Source organism: Stenella coeruleoalba (assembly GCF_951394435.1).
Source record: "Stenella coeruleoalba genome assembly, chromosome: 11".
Taxonomy (NCBI): Eukaryota; Metazoa; Chordata; class Mammalia; order Artiodactyla; family Delphinidae; genus Stenella; species Stenella coeruleoalba.
In genome coordinates this window covers 38679895-38700483 of record NC_137157.1, presented here as the reverse complement: position 1 = coordinate 38700483, position 20589 = coordinate 38679895, and the positions used below count along the sequence as shown (strand labels likewise).

At 37.1% G+C, this 20589-nt stretch overlaps 1 protein-coding gene across 6 annotated transcripts in view; it reads right to left on the bottom strand.

Annotated features, from left to right (window-relative positions):
* The window catches only part of PPP1R12A (protein phosphatase 1 regulatory subunit 12A), a 150685-nt gene extending 136670 nt beyond the window's left edge, over positions 1-14015 (bottom strand). For 5 of the 6 annotated variants that reach the window (XM_079936686.1, XM_079936685.1, XM_079936683.1 and 2 more), the window contains exon 1: positions 13091-13734. In XM_079936686.1, the coding sequence (XP_079792812.1) occupies positions 13091-13327 (237 nt within the window). In that variant the 5' untranslated portion in view covers positions 13328-13734. Of the gene's footprint in view, positions 1-13090; positions 13735-13757 lie in introns of those variants that run through there. The other variant, XM_079936684.1, reaches the window with a different exon arrangement.
* Between the last annotated feature and the right edge of the window lie 6574 nt (positions 14016-20589).

Genomic DNA, 20589 nt, shown 5'->3' with positions numbered 1-20589 from the left:
ACTGGAAACCAAGCACACCCACATCTTTGCCTCTATTCCCTCACTTCAAACCCCTTCCAATTCCTACCAATTCTATTTCTTAAATATGTCCTGAGTTCATCTACTATTTACCAACTTCACCTCCACTAAGCTAGTTCATCTCTCTTAGACTCCTCAAGTTCCTGAACTAGCCTCCCTGCCTCCAGTCTTGTCTTCTTTTCAGTTGCATTCTCCACGCTGCAGCCAAAGTGATTTTTCTTAAAGAGAAAATTTGTCTCATTTAACCTGATTAAAATCCTTCAACACTTCCATACACCTCCAGCTCTTTGCACATACTGTTCCCTCTCTCTGAAATAGTTTCCAATACCCTTCCCTCCCTTACAACTTTGGTTAACTTTTATTCATCACGCAGCAGCTTAAATAATAACTTTCTCCAGGAAGCCTTCCCCTTCCCCAAATCAAGGTGAGATGTGCCTTCATCAACTTCCACACCACTTTGTACTATAACCATTACATATCATTACACATAACTGACATAAATGTATAATTTCCTTATGTTTATCTATATACCCTAATACACTGCAAGCTGTGTTAGGGCAGGGACAATGACTGGCTGTCGTCTTTGTCATCATAACTACAGAGATGAATACCAAGCCTCTGCCAGTGCCTCAATTTTTTGTGGTGAACGCTGATAAATACCTAATTTCATTCTTTAAAAATACAACAGCCTATTGTAAATTAATTCACACATTACATAATAACCCATTCCAAGTATATAATTAAAAGGTTTTGGTATATCCAGAGTTGTGCAACCATCACCACAATTAATTTTGTAACATTTTTATCAACCTAAAAAGAAATGCTATACCAATTAGCAGTCACTCCCCATTTCCCCTCAATACCTCCAGCCCTTGGCAACCATTAATCTATCTTCTGTCTCTATAGACTTAACTATTCTGAACATTTCATATAAATGGAATCCTACAATATGTGGTCTTTTGTGACTGGTGTCTTTCACGTAGCATAATGTATTTAAGATTCATCTATGTTGCACCAAGTATCAGTACTTAGTTTCTTTTTATTGCCAAATAACATTCCACTGATTTCCGTAACAAAACATACCACATTTTATTTATTCATCAGCATATTTTGTGTTGTTCCCACTTTCTGGCTATTTTGATAATGATGCTATAAACATTAACATACACGTTTTTGTGTGGGCATGTGTTTTCAGTTCTCTTGAGTATACACCTAGGAGTAGGACTGCTAGGTTATACGGCAACTCTATGTTTAACCTTTTGAGGAACTGCCAGACTGTTTTGAAAGTGGTTGAAAATGGTTGCACCACTTTACATTACCACCAGCAGTGTATGAGGGATGGAATTTCTCCATACCCTAATCAACACTTGTTATTATCTGTTGTTTTTATTATAGCCATTCCATTAGGTGTGAAGTAGTACCTCATTACGGTTTTGATTTGCACTTTCCTGATGGCTAAGCAATTTTACTCTAAACTCCATGAAGGTAGCGTTGATATCTCTTTTGTTTAAAAGCATATCCCCCCCAGTACTTAATAGTGTATGACACAAAGTAGGCCTTTAATTCTGTTAAGTGAATATATAAAAAAGTAGTATGGGTTTGGGAGTATTTCTTTTTCAGGTGTGCATGATAGGAGTTATTGATTGTATATTGGAAGCGGAAGGAGTAAACACAAGAAGACCCTGAAATTGTAGTTTAGTAAGTGGAAGACTGACGACATCAAAAATAAGATGTAGATTATACAAAAAGGAGAACAGATCATATAAAAAGAGAACAGTTGAAACTCTAAGAATGAATGATATGGAAAAGAAAAAATAGAGACACAGAGAACTTTGGAACATTCTTCTTTAAGAAAGAAACAGATCAGAAAAAGAAACTGAACAGGAGCATTCAGAAGACAAACAGGAGGGAACAGAGTCATGAAAGACTCAAGACATCTCTTAAGTTCCTGTAACTTAAACATAGCTTTCGCAGGGATGTCTACCCTGACATTCTAGGTTAAGTCCTCCTAGTAAAAAATTTCATCTTACCCTAGATCTATTCTAACACCCACTGCCACCTCCTCTAGATTACACACTACATGCACACAGGGACCTTATGCCAGGCATATGATAAATAATGATTTATATATTTGTTCATGAATGAGTTAATCACTAATTGAAACAAATAATAGCAACATTTACCTGCAAATACAAATATTGTTTAATATTTCAAACAACTTACAAATTTTCTTAACACACAGAGTAAAACAGATTTTTCTATGGGTGCCTCAGAGAAGGGAGATGACATCATCACATTATGAATGTAACATGTGTGTCAGCCGGAGTACTTTCAAGGTTAGTCTTCTATATTAAATATACTAGAGACTTTACTGAAAATATCTTTTGCATAACAAGCATTAAAACAGCATGTTATCATGTTATCTTGGGCAAAACATATAAAATTGCAGGTGAAATCTCTAAGATAAACAATCTGAACAATACAATATCATGAGTAAGCAAAGATATACATAGTGTAATATCCACCAATCATGAGAAATTGAAAATATACTAAATATTCATCATCAGACAACTGGGAAAATAAATTTTAGGATGTACACACGTACTCACACGTACACACAAACTCACACAGCGGACCCAATATTCATTAACACAGTAATATTTCTAAAAATGTGTAATTTAGAAAGTAGGTTATAAACCAGAAAATTAAATATAAACTCACTTTTAGAAAATTATATATTGGATAGAGATGGATAAAGAGAGTCTATTAAAGTTTTAAATGGGGCTAGCTAGCTCCATGCCTGAAAATCTGAATAGCATTTATTTTCTTTTTTTATATTTTTCTATCATGCTTTAATTACTTAAATAATTATTCTTCTTCAATTTCTGTTTGGGATAAAATACATATAGAACAATAAACAAACTTGAAAGTAAGCCATGTTTAAAATTAAAAAGGAGATGGTGAAGACAAAAAGCAAGAATAGAAGGCACTGAAGGCCTAATAATTACTTGAGGCATTTTCATGTATACCACATTGAGAAAATCAGAAATTTAAAGACATTTTAGTGCTTTTTTTTAAAGATGGCTAAAAGTTAAATAGCAATAGACATTTTAAAAGGGAAAAAACTTGAATATTAGGCAAAATTTTTATGCACATCATTCCATGTACTTGGAAAGGATATAAACTGTTGAACATGTCATCTGTTTTAATCTTTTAATAAAAACTGTACAAATTAACTTATCTTTGAGAAAAACAACAGCTCTTAATGAAATACGGTGTCATGATCTGGCAACAGCAGCATCAAAATCTTTTGTGGAAAACACAAAAAAAGACCATGGTTCAATTCACAAGCTATATAAGCTGTTGACTTGTTTCACGCAAAATTCAGAACACAAACGAAGAGTGCACTAAGTTAATCATAAAGAAATTCTGAAGCATACTCTCAAGTCCAAGCAATGTAAAAAGAGTTGACTAAAATCCAAGCTGGACTCTTTATAATCATGTTCCAATTAAGAAAAAGCTTTTTAGAAAATATCATTTAATCACTGATAGTATTTATTAACCATGATTACCCAGCATCTACTATTTTCACCCGACATGTCTCTAGTGACTATCATTTTCAAAATTTACAAACTTTCCTGAAAGAAAAAAAACAATAGCACAAACTCAACTCAACACAGAGGATATTCAAAAGAACCTGCTGGAACTGAAGCTCCGACAGAAAAGTTCCAGAAATGTTCCAAGGAAAAGTACAAATATTGGATTAATATTTAGAACCATCTAAAATATAATTTTGAAGGCTAATAAAATGTATACACTTTAGTTTGTTTACTACAAAGTAAAGGTAATTGATGTGTGTGTGTGTGTGTTTTAACAGTTAATCCAGGAAAATATACTTTCCCATGTGGTTAACTTCTAAACGGTATCAAGTCACAAAATTTCTCCAAGTATTCAAGAAAATGGTACAAACTTTCTACAACCTTATGATTTTTTTCGTTAGGAAACATGTTAAATATGTAAAACATGCAATTTTCAGTTCATATGAGTTAATAATCAAATTAAAGTAACGCTTTTTAGTCACTGAAGCTCTCCCTGCAGAATATCTCACTCAGTGCACATAACGCATTTAAATAGATTACTGAAAAGGTGACAGCTGAGGAATGCCTTCATTTCTTTCCATGGTTTCTACTGAATGTCATTTCAGAAATGCCTATATAACACATGACAATGTGGAATGTCTCCACCCATGAAAGAGCATTCAAGTCAAGCAAGCACACTTAGGGCAGTAACACAGAGCTCAACTTTGTCTTTTTATGGTTAGCCAGCATAACAATGAAAAGCTAAACAACCAAAATACTAACAAGGTCAGAAAAATAGTGACATACAGGGATCCATAGTGAAAGTGTTATTTAGGAAAAAAATATGATTAAGATCATTAGAAAATATGAATTAGCTTCTAATGACATGCTAGGGATTCCTCTTCTAAGCCAATACTGGATGATTTGTTTAAAGAAATTCATTTTTAAAGTATGTTACATAAACTGAGCAAAATTCTACTTGTATTGGTAATCAGGAACACATTCCATTTCAAAAAAAAATCTAAGATCCTGCTAAATTTGACTGTAATAATGGTTACCTTTACATTATAATTATCATAAAGTAAGTTATTGGTATACACTTTTTAATTAGAACATTTTAATGTTTGCTGGTTGTTATATTTACCCAAACTGTCATCATTTTATTCTCTATGAACTCTGCTCTTCACAAGATTAGTTTACATTGTGCTCATTTTTTAAAAAATCAACAAACATCTACTGTGCACCTGCTAAAATAAAATGCAGATACCAAAGGGGATTTAAAGAAAAATGAATCAAAGTCCCCACTTGAAGGAATTCACTACTCTGTCTGGAGATAAGATATACTAACAATAGCAGGTAGTGTGTAAGTGCCAAACTTAGGGTTTAAATAGTAAGTGAAAGAATTACTGTGCACCCCCGTGGTCAAGCAAGTCCACACTTTATGCTTTGAGCTGTGTCTTAATACAAATAAGCTGGGAAATGCATTCCAGAGAAAGATTACATATGCAGAGGCTTATGGAAATATAAATATGAAACCAGTGGTTCCTCAAGAAAGCTTTCACCAATCTCCTGAATCTCTTCAGGTAAATTCTTTTTCCACTTCTTACTGAGTGATCAGGGATCAGGCACTTTCATCCTGATGATATGGCCTGCCACCACCTGCACTCTCTCATATCCTACCAAATGGAGAACACAGGGTATAAAGTTTTGAAATCTGCTCACACTTAACTACTCTACTTCATGGAAGAGCATCAAGAACATCTGTTGTCAATATAGCAATAATCTTATAGACTAATATATGAGGCTCCACTGTCCTTTATTTGGATACTATATCCTTTTCTTCTTGTTAAAGTATTCTTCCTTTTATGAAATGATGATGGTAGAAGGTTACCAAGTTGTTTGTTTTTAACGCCCTAACATGACAACATAAAAATTAGGTTCTCCTCTTTTAGTCATCATAATTAAAACAAAGAACAAAAAACAGAAACCATTTCATTGGTCCATGAAATGTACAATTCTGAGAACCAATGATTTCATAGGCAACAAGTAAATCACATTTCAGATGGTGCTCTCACTTACTACCACTAAGAAAAAAAATTCTATTGCCTTTTCTAAGGTGACTTGAAATATAATTTGGCTAAATTCTGCAAAATGATTTAAGGAATGGAATATTCTTATGACTTGGATATTCCTACTAACAAAAGGCTTCCAATTAAAATCAAACATGATAAATATTAAAAAGTTTGTTTTACTAATTCAGAATTTAAATTTAATTCAGGTAACTTTACTAGCATTTCATGTAATGTCTCAAGTCCTAATTATAAATAATAATAATCATTGTACAGAAAGTAAATTTCAGAAGATTAAGCTAAATGGTGGTGACAAGCTGGAGTTTGCTTGCTTGCTTGCCTTCCTTCTTTCACTATCAGTGATATGAGTTTACCTATAATTTATATCTTTTCATTGAAAAAGTTAAGTCTGTGAATGTATAAAGCATTTACTGTAAATGAGTATGTAAAAATGCCTAAAGCATTAATATAAATTGTTATTAAGATAAAGAAAAATGAAGATGTTTAAAGACTAAGTAAACCCTGTCCTTAAAAAAAGAGTTCTGTTGCTGTTGTAACTTCCTTTGTAACTACCGAAAGCACCTGATCAAATATTATGCACATAATGGTCAGTCAAAAGTAATCTTGGGGGGCTTCCCTGGTGGCGCAGTGGTTGAGAGTCTGCCTGCCGATGCAGGGGACACGGGTTCGTGCCCCGGTCTGGGAGGATCCCACATGCCGCGGAGCCTGCACATCCGGAGGCTGTGCTCCGCAACGCGAGAGGCCACAACAGTGAGAGGCCCGCGTACCGCAAAAAAAAAAAAAAAAAAAAATCCTGGCAGTTCCTAAAGTTTAGGACAGATTTAGAGATTAATTTAAATATGGCATTACTGCATTTCAATTACCATAGAAAGCTCTTAAAAGTTTTGACTAGCCAAACAACAGCAGATGAAGAATATAATTAGATCTATGTGTATGTGTTTCATTTGATTCTCTACTGATTAACATGGAAGAACTTCCAACTACTAATCATCAACCATAATTACTGGAAGATTTAAGAATACTTTCTTCTTCAGACTTAAAAGACATGTAGCATAGTGTTAAATTTGGGCTCTGGAATCACATAAACCTGTGTCAGAATCCAGCTCTGCCACTTATTATCTTGGTAACACTGAGCAAGAAAAAAGGGACACTGTGAGAATTAAATGAGATATTGGTTATAAAACTATCTAACATAATGTTTCACATGTAGCAAATCCTCAGCAAATGTTCACCAGCCAATTCCTTTCTTCAATATAACACTGGGATAAGGCATGGCTACTACATATCCAACCCTTATTTAGAAGAAACTCAAAAATGACTGTTGGAGGTCTTCGACCTTTCAAAGAGATATACCAAAATGCCAATACTCCATTTGCCAACCCCTGTGGAACCTCACAAACTTTCAAAAGAAAAGTGGGGTGAAAATCATCATTTTTGGCAGGCAGAAAGGCAAAGAAAATAGCAACTTTGGGAAGTGTCAAGAAGTAACATGTTACAGCAGTAACAAAATAATGTTCTATATTTTGCCTCCCTCCAAAGGTTTCTAAATAGTTATATTTTTTAAATTATCTAACTAGACAGTTTTTAAAGTACACCTCTTATGTGAACAGTATTGTAAAATGTGATAACAAACATAATGAAAAAAATTTTTCCTCTATTCCATCTAATGTTTCTACCTGGCTATACTAGAAAGTGCTCAGTCACAGCTTGCAATCACACTGTAGCTGAAGTACATGAAAGATGGTCTTGGTTACGACACTTCAAAGTCAGACCACAAAACTGTTGCCAGGAAGCACAGAGGTATCAACTGCAGAGAAGGCATTATAACAACAGCACTGTGGGCACTGGTGCCCTACCAGAATACCCCATTTATGGCTAGTGAGGGGCCAGTTTGGGGTTAGAAATTTTGTTTAGGTTTGTTCTGTTTGTTTTTTATGGTTAGGATGATTTCAATAAAAAGTTTGAAGAGCCATCAGCCATTTAAATAAGATTATGTAGAGAAAATAACTTATACTGTATATTTTTTAAACAGAGGTTTTAATATTAGTTATAAGGTATCCAACAGATTCTTCCAAGATCTTAATATCCCCCACCAAAAAAAAAAAAGGAAACAATTATAAACTCTACATTCAGTTTTAAAGAGATTTCTCATATACAGCAATTACACTATTCTCTAACAAGAGACTCAATATCAGCTGCTTCCAGTCTCTTTTCCTTTTGGTTGGAAAACACTTTAAGTAGCCCCATTAGAATACTTTTTAAAAGAGAGTTACATTTCAGATTATGATTCAGTGAAAATGGCTTGGCTGAGAAGATTAAGCACTTGAGAAAAAACTCAACAAAAGTATTCCTTTTACTGACAAGAGGGGAGTCACATATTCCTCAAAGAAGCTTCAAATGGCTCCCTCAGAAGTAGATAAAATTTGTATTTTAAGAGCAAAGGGATGTAATATTAAACTTACCTGCAAGTCTGTATCTATTGAAAATCAAAAGGAAAACTTTATTTTAAAATTATAATAGCAAAGAACATGGATTTAATTCTACTCTCTGTATTCCTCTATAGGACCTAGTTCAGACCTTTATAAAGAAGGTAGCAAATTAACTGATGACTCGAGTGAATATTTTTCTATCTCTTAATCAACAGTTAAACCGGTTCAGAATTTTTTTGTATTCTGTATTCCTCTATAGGACCTAGTTCAGACCTTTATAAAGAAGGTAGCAAATTAATTGATGACTCGAGTGAATATTTTTCTATCTCTTAATCAATAGTTAAACTGGTTCAGAATTTTTTTAATGGGAAGGAGGTTAATATTAAAAAATTTTTAAAATCTCAAGACATTAAAAATATCTGCACAGAAGATCCACAACAAGTTCTACCATGTGCAAGAACTGTACTCTAAGTAGCTGGGTGTGAATGTTTTAATGATTTATCTTACAACATACAAATGACTATAAAACTTCCTATCTATGATACGAGGTAAAAGATAAAATTCAATAAATCTTTAGTGAGCGCCTACTGTGTGCCAGGCTCTGGAAATACAAAAATGTGGAAGATTGGGTCCTTAGAGTCAGCCAGGAAAGACAAACTTAAAAACACACACTACTCAGTAAGAAGCATTTTAACAGCAGCAAAGAGGCAAAATGTAAGGTAAAATGAGCACCCCAGAGGAGAGTCTCTCCAGTGACATAGTTATTATACAAATTCAAAGGACAGAAAGATCCTTTCTGGAGGACAACTGGGTTGAACCCTGAATAATGACCAAGATTTTGATTGGCAAAGAGGGAGGGAGTATATTCTAGTGGTGGAAAAAGCAAGGCCATAGGCATGGAAGTAAAAAGAGTAAAGGATATAACACAGTGGGGATATATCAGGTCTAACCTAAATGGTGAAACACTTTAAATCTGAATTTATGGAGAGGAGTGACATGACTGAAATGATATTGTTAAAAGATTAATGTGATAGCAGTATGAATGCTAGACTGGACCAGGGAGAGAAGAGGAAGGGAAAGCAATTAGGCTATTACTTTACTCTAGGGATAAAAATAATAAAGGTATGACCTAGATTGATAATAAGAGTAGCAAGAAAAAGAACTGATGTGAAGGCAGTTATGAAGACTGAGTGTCTATATGTAGACAAGGGGATGAGTAAAAATAATTAAAATGTTTAAAGCTTAATCTAGAGATTAATGACATCATTATCAGAAACAGGCATCGATGAGAAGAATAGGTTTGGCGAAGAAAGAAAAATATTCATTTCGGGTTGAATTTAAAGAAATTCCTGATATTGATGTAAATAAACAGTTGCTATTCTACGGCAAAGGGGGTGGACCTCTATTTACTACATCACTACTTGAAGATATATTTTTAAATATAAAATCACAATATATTGAATAATATTTTACTTTAAATCAACAGTTCGTCATCAGTAGAAAAATGGAAATGAGGGATTGGAGCTCTGCAGCAATGTGAGAACTGGAAACTGACTTGGAAGTCACAGGCGCAGAGGAAGCAGATAAGATTTTAAGGTAAAATCAAAAGGCTACACTCACAACTGCTGGAAGAAATCTCAGTCCTGTATTTTATGCACACCAGTATCAGTAAGCATCAGCAATAAAGTATTCTATAGAAAACTATTATTACTCTCCTAAAACCTTTATAAAGTATACTGAAATAAAGATACAGATCATATAGTATTAAGACTCTACCAGGTAGCTCTTAAATTAGAGCTGATTATTGCCCACTGATAAAAATGAAATTCTACTCTAGACCTCAGTTCTAGAAAATCAGAAGTTTATAACGTAACTTCAGTACTGTTTTCTAGCTACTGGAGGGGGTTAGGGGAAGGGAGGTTATTCTAGAGACCAAGATAGGAAATTTGACTAGAAACACTGCTTTTTCTCCTATATGAATGACCTATTTTTACACACACACAAAAAAGGAAACTGTCTTTCGTAACTTTTAATGAGAAAGAACATTCAACTAATTAAAGAAACTTTTAAATATAAGCTGTTTATATTAAAATGGAAGTAAAATATTAGATTAAGAAGAGGATTTGTGGGTTGTAAAGTTCCTAAAACTCTTCTCCTGACAGTGAAATTTAAGACACTCCATCCAACTTCCCTGGCGGCCCAGTGGTTAAGACTTTGCCTTCCAATGCAGGGGGTGCGGGTTTGATCCTCGGTCGGGGAGCTAGGATCCCACATGCCTTGTGGCCAAACCCCCCCCCAAAAACCCACAAAAACATAAAACAGAAGCAATACTGTAACAAATTCAATAAAGACTTAAAAAAAAAAAGGTCCACATTAAAAAAATCTTTAAAAAAGAAAAAAAAAGACACTGGATCAAAACCAAAAATGGAAATGAATATTCCAAAAGACTAACCAATAATTAATCTGGTAAAAACATTCTGGTTATTCTATGAGCTTTCAAGAGGTTAAATTAAAAAAAATTATTCAAGGATTATTAAACAAATCAATGGGTCAATTTTGGTTTTATAATTTAAGTATTTAAAGCAATCAGTATTCAAGAGATTTTTAAGGTTAAAATTTTTTGTGATTCTTTTTTTAAAAACTTTTATCACCTTTCACTATCTGTTGTTCTGAATTTGCCGAAAGCGAACTCCTTGTTCTCTGTCACAATGGCAAAAAAGTACAAGAGTCAATAAACGAGAAATGAGGGTGGAGAAAACATAATAAAAATTTTAATGGTTGATATTTTAAAGACTTTGGCTTCACTGAGTTAAGGAATGTGCAAATAAATTACAAAAAGAAATTATGCAAATGATTATGCATAAACTTGGCAACTTCTGCTTAAGTGTTTGTCAGCTAAAACAAAATATCTAATAAAGACAACACCTAAATAATGCCAAACTAACCACTGAATTCAGTTAATCAGGAAGACTTTGATAAGTCTGATAATTCTTGCAACATGTCCAAATTTAGAGGAGGAAAAAAAAAAACCTCTAAGAAGCCTGTTAGATGTATTTTCTCTTTCTACCTAAGCCAATAAGAATATAAATATTAGAAGTTTTCCTCTTCCTCCAAGCCAATATAATTGGGTTCCTCAACAACTGTAATAACTTTACATTTCTATATGACAACTTTAATAAAACATACTGATATAAACCACTATGCAACCTTAACCTGACCTCAAGCATACAATAATCTGTCTTTCTGAATCAATTCCATACTAAACCATGTAAATTACACTTGAAAGAAATTTGAAGAGTCATCCTACATAATTACATTATCATTTCTAATGCTGAAAGTTTCTTTCATTTCAACACCATGTTTTTAGAATCTAGAGTTATGCTATAGCTTAAAATAAACCTCAGCCAAATAAAAAGTTTGTTATACATTAGAGACTCTAAATTAATGGAACAGATAAAGAGCTAAAGACCATGCTATATTTTTACTGGGTGCCACACGCTAAATTCCAGATTTGTCCTGCAATTTGTCAGTCATTACAGTTCATCCAGTCAACTTTGTAAACAAAGGCTATAAGCCAAGTTTGATATGAGAATTCAATTAAATAAAATTTAAAAGTCATCATTCACTAAACAGGAAGGAGTAAAAGGAAAAACGCCACCACACACCTCTTTTAAAAAAGCAGCAATATGCATGAAATATGAAACCATAAGTTTCAACCTCCCAAACAAGTTTTTGTCACAGCATTAATCAACGTCTTCCACATATAACATCTTCCACATATAACCAAGGCAACTTTGAGTTAGTTTACAAGTCTTTTCATTGTAAGGGGAAGCTATTGCTGTTAAGTCGTTTTCTAGTAATTCCAAGTTGTCCACTAATAAAATGGAAAGAGTTTATGTTTTGACACCTATTACCATCACTGAAAAATTGCTTTTTAAGAAGAACTCTAAGTGGTTGTGTTGCTTTTGGCCTGTTAAAGGCAAAGCAACATTATCTCCGGATTGCCAATAGTTTCTCCTTATTTGGCTAACATTGAGAGATCCCAATCAGACTACTATAAAACTTTAACATGCACAAAGCATCCATTTTGAGAAAAGTTCGTGAACAGCTTTCTTTTTTCCCACCCCCCAAAAGAAAAATGAGAGCTTGGTAACCGGCTCTGAAAAAAGTGCCTCGTATTTATTCTTCTCTTTTTAACCCCAATGTACACCCCTGGACCTGGGGCCAAAGGATCTCTGACACTGCGGCAAACGCTACTCCGAGTTAGAGGCTCTTTCGTACGTTCCGGCCCCGCGGCGGGCAAGCCCTTTAGAACGCTTCCTCACGCTACCCACTTTCACCTTCTCCCCTTCAGCCGGTGCAGATCAGCTAAATTACAGTTTCCCCCTCCCCAGTGACCAAGAGTAATAAAGGAGAAAACAGGAAACCGTCTGCTCAGGGCACTCGGCTTAGGGCGCTTGATTACTATTATCATCATTTATAATCAAGTCCTAAAAACTACAATAAATCCAACGCCCTCCTAACAAGCCAAAGACGTCCCTCTACCCAAGTGTCCCCAATGCCTCTTGTTCGTAGTTTTCTTCAGCATCCGCCGTCCTCCGACTCTGACATCACTGACATCGGGGGCCCAGGCACAACTCCACCACACCGCTCCCCATCTCGACCCCAAATCCCAGACACACGTCCACAAATGGCCCTGGGGCCCCAAGCGGACCACAGTCCTTTTCCCCCTCTGCCCCGGAAATCTCCTGGTTCCCTTACTCCACCACCAACTGGTCTGAAGGGGGCCCCAAGCCTAGGGCCCTCCCTCTACCAGTTCTCTCCCTCCCTCCTTCGCGGGAAGCCGCCCCCTCACCCCGCGGCAGGGAGTCTCCCGCCGCCCCCAGCCTCAGGAGACCAAGAGCCGAGGGGAGGCCCAGGCGGGAGGCTAACGAGGACCCGCAGGGTCAGGAGAGCGGCGGCGGGGCGCACAGACCTGGTGCAGGGCAGTGAGTCCGTCCACATTGGCGTAATTGATATCAGCGCCGCGGTGCAGCAGCTTGAGGACCTCGTCCGTGTCGCCGCTGGAGCAAGCAGCCAGGAAGACGGCGCCATCATCGAACTTCACCTTGGTCTTCTGGCGCTTCACCACGGGAGGCTCGAGGTCCGTCTCGGAGCCGATCCAGCGCTTCAGCTGCTCGTTCCGCTTCTGCTTCGCGTCCGCCATCTTCATCCCCTCTCCTGCCGCCGGGTCTTCTTATCGCGAGGGGGGGAAAGGGGAGGCGGAGAGGGAAGAGAGGGGAGGCAGGGGGTGTGTGACTGTTTCTATGAGTGCTGGCCAGAAGAGGGCTGGGAACCGGGAGGAGACGCTCGAGACTTCCAGTATCCCACAGAGCACTGGGGCGGCGCGCCCGGCCGAACGGACCTCCCTTCCTACTTCAGAAGCCCTCCCGCCCCCCGCCCGGCCACCCGTCACCGGCGGCCAATCTAACGTAACTTCGCGAGATCCGGGCAGGGAGGCGCCCTTCGGCCAGTGCGCATGCGCTATGGGCCTGTGCCCGCCCCAGGAAGAGCGCTCCCGCGAGCCGCGGCGGGGGAGGCTAGGCCACCGGAGGGAAGCGGGTGTGGTCCAGGCCGCCTGGGCAGCGGGGGCTGGGACCAACCTGGAAGGGCGGAGACAGGGAAGGAAGGTTGTCCTGCCCTGCTGAGGGCTCCTGGGGTTCCGCAGGCCAACAGTCGTGTTGTATGGCGGCTCTTCGGGGCAGACTTGCCTCCAGGGCTGTCTCAGCTCTGCCGAGTGGTTTGCTCAGGGCGGAGGATTTTCCTATTGGCTGCGTTATTTGAATAGAATGGAGGATAGATAGGTCGTGAATTAAGCGCTAGTGATTTCCCTTTCTGAGGAACTCAGATGAATTTGCTAAGAACCTTTTAAAAGCAGGGTCTGTGTGTACAGCCGAGGGATTTGTTGGTAGTTACGCCAGATCTCAGCCCAAGGTGACCGCCTTGTGACAAGGGTTGACCTGCAGTAATTGCAGTGGCTTTCTGCCAGCCTCCACTGTAGAAACGTCTTTCATCTTATGCTTATTTTTTCTTGCTTTGTTGTGTTTGTGTTTGTTGTTTGTTTGTTTTCTCTCGCTCGTATTTTGGGTCCTCTTTCCCTTCTTTCAATGCTTTAATCCTGTCTGCTACTACCCCGGAGTTTAGCTCTGCCTTGTTACTGGTCCTGACCTTTTAAGGGATTTCTGGTTCCTGCTCCATCGCTTTCTAGGGGTGGATAAAAGACCCAGCTGCTTCTAGAGTTCAAAAGGAATGTTAATACCACGCAATGGATTTAACCGGTATTTTGTGAATACTTACTCTGAGCCAGTCATGGTTCCAGGTACTGGCGATACAATGACGATTACGACATATTTAAACCACCTTTTGAGATCACATGTTCAGAATACTTCATAATTTATCATAATTATAAAAAAGGCTTTTGAACTTTGTCATGTATGACACCGAGCGCGCGCGAGCGATTTGAAACAAATACTAACGTCTTTTGAGCCATCTATTTGTAATCTTCACCAACTGATATTTTTCTAAACAATACAATATTCTCATCCACTATTTTCTAGAACATTTAGCGCCAAAATAAGAGAAGTCACAAAAGGTTAGCATTGAATGGAACTTGAGGGATCATCTGTACTGAGTCTCCAAAGAACTAATGTACTTACCTAATTTTTCTCAGCAGCAGGATTAGTATTCCTTCAGAAATATTACGCACCTGTACTGAGTTAAGCATTGTTCTAGATGCTGCAGATACAGCAGTGAAGAATTAAGCTTCTCTTATTTTCCAGTAGACTACATTACAGCTTATCATATTGAGAAATAAAAAATGGGTAAAATGTGATTAGGAAACCACCTGCCTGTAACACCAAATTTTCTGAATAGCAATTACTAGGATAGTAATAGAACCCAGGTGTGGTTAAAAATATTTCCTCTAAAAATATTGTAGAAATAGAAAGTGAGTGTAACATGCCTAAAATGCACCAATCAGAGCTTTGAATAATGACAGTGTTAGGTGCTGGAGAACTCTTAGCACTAAAATACAAAATTCCTATTCACTTAAAAAACTCCAGAATACAGTTCTTAAAATAAAAGAAAGGAATTTGAAGATTGCCTTGTCAGCTCTTCTATCTACCTAGAAAAACTGACAGCTTATCTTTACTATTTCCCAAGAATGTTATGGTCTATTTGGTAGCTCTTAAAAGTGCCTTGGAATATAGATTGATATCTCAAGTTTTGATTTGGGCAAGAGTTTGGTAGGAAGTATGTTATTTCTGATTCAAGCACTTACTTTAGGATGTAAAATTAATAAAACAGTAGTTTATTAATAAATTGTTAAGTATCATTTCCCAAAGGCTACCAGACAAAAACAAAACAAAATAAAAACCCACCAGGGCTGTTAATATATGCAAATTTCACTGAGGTTAGCTTTCCTTCTCCAGATCTAAGGGTCACGGAGTTCTGTGTTAATCTCATTGCAAGTGCTGTTAAACTGCCACCTGTTTGCCTTTTTAAGGAGAATTTTTTTTAATGTTTTGAATTAATGATACTGAAGACCTACCACTAACTCCAGAAAAGGCAAAACTTATTGTTTAAAAAACAACACAAAGCCAGTCACTTCATAATACCTTAATAGCAGAATGAACTTAAAAATTTATCTAAGCAGAAAAAGAAATTGAAGAAATGCAAATATTTTCATTTCTTAATGCCCTCTGAGTAGATAAGGGTGTCAAGATACTGTTCAGCTCTTTTAATGCAAATTAAGCCTTAAAATAGAAGTGCAAATTACACTGTATTAATTTGCTAAATGTTTTCCTTTGCTGCAGCAAATCATTAATCAGTTGGGGTCTTTAGTTATTACATGCAGGAGATTTTCAGAAGAGGATCTGTACACATCTTTTTCAAAACTTAAGTACATTACAGATATCCCCTACTAACCATTAATTTACTTGTTAATTATCAATTTGAAGACATTTTTAGTAAATCATAAAATTTAAATCTTCACACATGCACACACACACAAAGTTAGAATTTTTTCTGTGTTCTCTGATGTACCATCATCTAAAGAGTGTAGCATAATATGTTATTATGCTCCCAGTCAAGTTTATTATTAGCAAAATAACTAGAGAATGTAATAATATAGGATGCTTCAACATCTGGAAGGAGAGTTTAGGTGCATGAGCTTCATCTTGGAACACTAGCATTTAGTTGAAGGATTCATTCAAATGTCCTTAAACTGAAATTCTGAAAAAAGCTTCTAAATTCCTCCAGAGACTAGAATGCAAAAAAAGGACAGAGTAGGATATTAGTGAGAATAAACATGTGCAGTGATAACAGACACAACATCACTGGTAAAGACTATGCTCAGTTTTGGCAGGTGGGAATAATATGAGCCTCATGTGGTTGTTTTAAGATTAAATGAATAATATATATTAGAAAGAAAAAAAATGAGATTTTGTTTTCTTGTATTTGCCTCTTTTCCTTCCCTCATTAAAGCTGATAGCAACTCAGCTTCCTTGCCTCAGGGGATGTTTGTGGCAAGGAAGAAAGCAGAAGTTGCTTTCAAAACACTTTCCTTCCTAGCTTGAAGTGACCACCCCCAAATATCTATTGAATAAGAATTTAGGGCTAGTAATCTGGTTGGAAGTAGTGTACCAGTTGGCTAGGAATTTATTGAAGCTACACTTGCATGGTATTACAGATCAACACAAACAGGAACATTTTCTAAAATTGCTTGTATTCTCACTTTTTAAAAATGTTATTTCATAGTATCATGTAATATTATTTCTATTTAGGGTGGAGAAGGGGGAACCAAGCAAAGGGAATCTCCCAAGCCATTTTTGGGCACTTCTGTGGAAAAGAAGGATTTCACTGAGAATAAAACGTGATGCATAGGCTAAAAGGATGAGAAAGAAGTCGGTGGGCCTCTAGAGCAGTGGGGATTTGCTCCCTGATCTCTGGAAGTGTCCCTAGAATGTGACAAGATCTCAGAATGAATGGCTTAATGCTGCATAGAGAGGCTGGAACCTAAGCATTGGAACTCCCACTAGCCAAACATAGGTGTGCCCCAGACTTGGTCTATACTATGGTCTGAATGTTTATGTCCCCTCAAAATTCGTATGTTGAAATCCTAATCCCCAAGGTGATGGTATTAGGAGATAGGGCTTTGGGGAGCTAGTTATGTCACATTAGTACCCTTGGCCCCTTCCACCATGTAGCGTCACAGTGAAAGGACTACCATCTATGAACCAGGAAGCAAGCTCTCATCAGAAACTAAATCTGGCTGTGCCTTTGATCTTAAGACTTCCCCGCCTCCAGAACTGTGAGAAATAAACGTTTGTTGTTTATAAAGCTGCAAGTTTATGGTATTTTGTTTTAGCAGCCCAAATGAACTAAGACAACCGAAATGCAGCAGTTTGATAGACCAGAGGTTGATGGGTCAATACATATTGATTAACATCTATTATTTGTCAATCATCATTCTAGGTTCTAGGCATATAGGAATGAATAAAACAAATAAAGTGCCTGCCTTCAATAAACTTACATTCTAGTGGGGAGGGACAAAAAATGAACACATTTTAAACGAATAAATAAATTCAGATACTGCTAAGTGTAGTGAGGAAAAAAATTAGGAAGAGAGAAGGTAAAAATTGTCTAAAGTTACTGGCAGTTAGGCAGATGTGGGGTAGGGAAGAAAAGTTTACTCTGATTAGTTAACCAGGAAAGTTCTGAGCTGAGGGGGTGTCCAGGTTTTGTTGTGCCTGACATTTATGCAATTTGCGGATTCCTCTTTAAGGAAAAGGATATAAAATTACACTCAGTTAAGTGTAGGGCCTTGGAAGGGACCCATTGAAGTTAGAGGCCCTGAAGTTTTGCAGTAAATCTGCCTCCAGCTGGAACTTAAATGTCGGGAAGCCACCTGAAGGGATCATGCAGGCTAGGACAGATGTTCCAGCATTAACTAGTGTGTAAACATGGCTGTAGCACTGTGTAGTATGACCTCAGAAACTTGACACACACCCCGGTGGAGGTTAAAGACCACCAAGAATGACTGATATAGAATTTCCTACTGGTCAGGAGTTTAGGTTGAGATTAAGTTATTTATAGAAAATTAGGCCAGATGAGGACTCTTTAAGTGAGATTCATTCCCAATACATAAATAAAGAGTCAGCTTTATTTATGTATTATAGCTGACATTGCATATAGCTGACATGTAGTTCATTTTCTATTGGTGCCATAAGAAATGACCACAAATGTAACACCTTATAACAATAACTATTCATTATCTCACAGTTCTGTAGGTCAGAAGTGCAGGTGGGCTCAGTTGGGTTCTATGCTCAGGAGGCCAAAAACCAGGTATCAGCTGGGCTGGGCTCTTAGCTGGAGGCTCTGGGGAGCTCATTTAAGTTGTAGTTGCAGGACTGATGTCCCCACTTCCTTGCTAGTGGTGGACTGGGAATCACTCTCAGCTCCTAGCGACCTCTTTCTGTTTCTTACACATGGCCCCCCTCCATCTTCAAAGCCAGCCACAGTGTGTCAAATCCTTCTCATGCTCTGCTTCCTCTCTTTGACTTCCCCTTCTGCCATCAACCTGAGAGAAGTATCTGTTTTTAAAAGTTGCTGAAATTAGATAATCTCCCTATTTTAAGGTCAACTGACCATATAAAATAACCTGATCATAATATCCTATTTACAGGTTCCAGGGATTAAATCAAGGACATCTCTGAGGGATGGTTTTAGAAATCTTGCCTGACACAGGGCTCAATAAATAATAGTTTCTTACCATCTTACATTTCAAAGAACATTTCTTAATCACCTACTGTAATCCAAGAACTAAGAAAATGAATGACATTATCCTTTAGGTTAAGGAGTTTACACTTTAGTAGAGGAAACTGGTATTGAAATAGGTAATTTAAATACAATGATAAGAGCTAATACTTTTACAGAATTTATGAAGGGCCCATTCCTATTATAAGCACTGAATGAATATATTACTGTACAGGGTAAAGAAAGGGATACAAATAAAGGGAAGGATACAGTTAAAGCAGTGTATACTGTTAAAGGACAGAAGAGTGTACTTTGGGTTGGGGGTGGGGGCTGAGGGGAGGGACAGATAGGCACAGCCTATCAGGGAGATCTTTGAGAAGGAGTGATACATGAACTCATCCTCAAGGAAGAGTAGGAACTAGCCAGGCACAAACATGATGTGTGTGTGAAGGGGAGTGGGAATCTTGTATGTATAAAGGCAGAAAGAGGGACAGTTACATAGTATCAGAGCACAAAACATCAAGAAAGTCATAGCAGGATCCAAAACTGGAGAAATAATAATTTTATAATGGAAGGTCTTAGATACAAAGAAGCGGGGCATATTTATCATTAAAATGATGGGGATGAAAAGGAACACAGAATTGTTCAGAGTAGCTCAGACAGCCCTAGATAAAATGTGAAGAAAGCTTAATTTATCTTTGAAAATTTCTCTCCTCCCCATTTATCCTGTGACTCATTCTTGCTATTAGCAGATGTAATCCATCATTGGCATAAACTGAGAATTAAGATCTTAGCTAACAAGGCTTAAAATATGACCCATCTATCTCATTTTAAAAGAAAATTCTCAAAGACTGAAAAATCATCAGGGCAATGACAAGCCACCAAAGCCCTCATATGTTTAGGCCAGAATGGGCAACACCTTTTCCATTTGAAAGGCTAGTTTAAATGGCAGCTGGTGTTGTAGAGGGAAGCTAATGGGATGATGAGGACTGTGTGTCCTGCTGTTTTCTTCCTCTGCTCATTTGTCCATTCTGATAGCGTCTTGGAGCATTAGGCGTATCCTACTGGGTTATCCCCAATTATGCTTCAGTCAAAGGGTTTGGCTAGACTAAATGACCTCACAGTTCCTTGAAATTTACAGAGAAAATTTATTTCTACTCCACCATCACAACTTAAATATAACAAATAAATGAAAACTTGGAATACCACTATTAAGATGATGGAGACTCGTGGTTAAAAATTAATACTAAAAATTGGAGAGAAATTAGATATAAAATAATACATAGATAACTAGTTAACTTATTCTAAGTTAAATATATATATACACACACACATGCATACACAGTATAGTAGATGTCTGTTTTTTAATTTCACCTATCTGGCATGCCTTCCCGCTTCTATTAATAGTGATGCGTGGGTTTTCTTGGAAGGGGGGAAGGATTGTTTGTTTCACTGCACAGAGTCTTGGAATTATCAAGTTTCCCTACCCAGAAGTAGATACATAAATCAGTTAGGATTCTTGATTGCAAAGAAGACACTGCCTATTTGTACTAGTTTTCTATTGCTGTGCAACAAATTACAACAAATTTAGTGGCTTAAAACAACACAAATTTTTTTAATTTACTTTTTAAACATTTAAAAAATTTTATTTATTTTTGGCTGCATTGGGTCTCCGTTGCT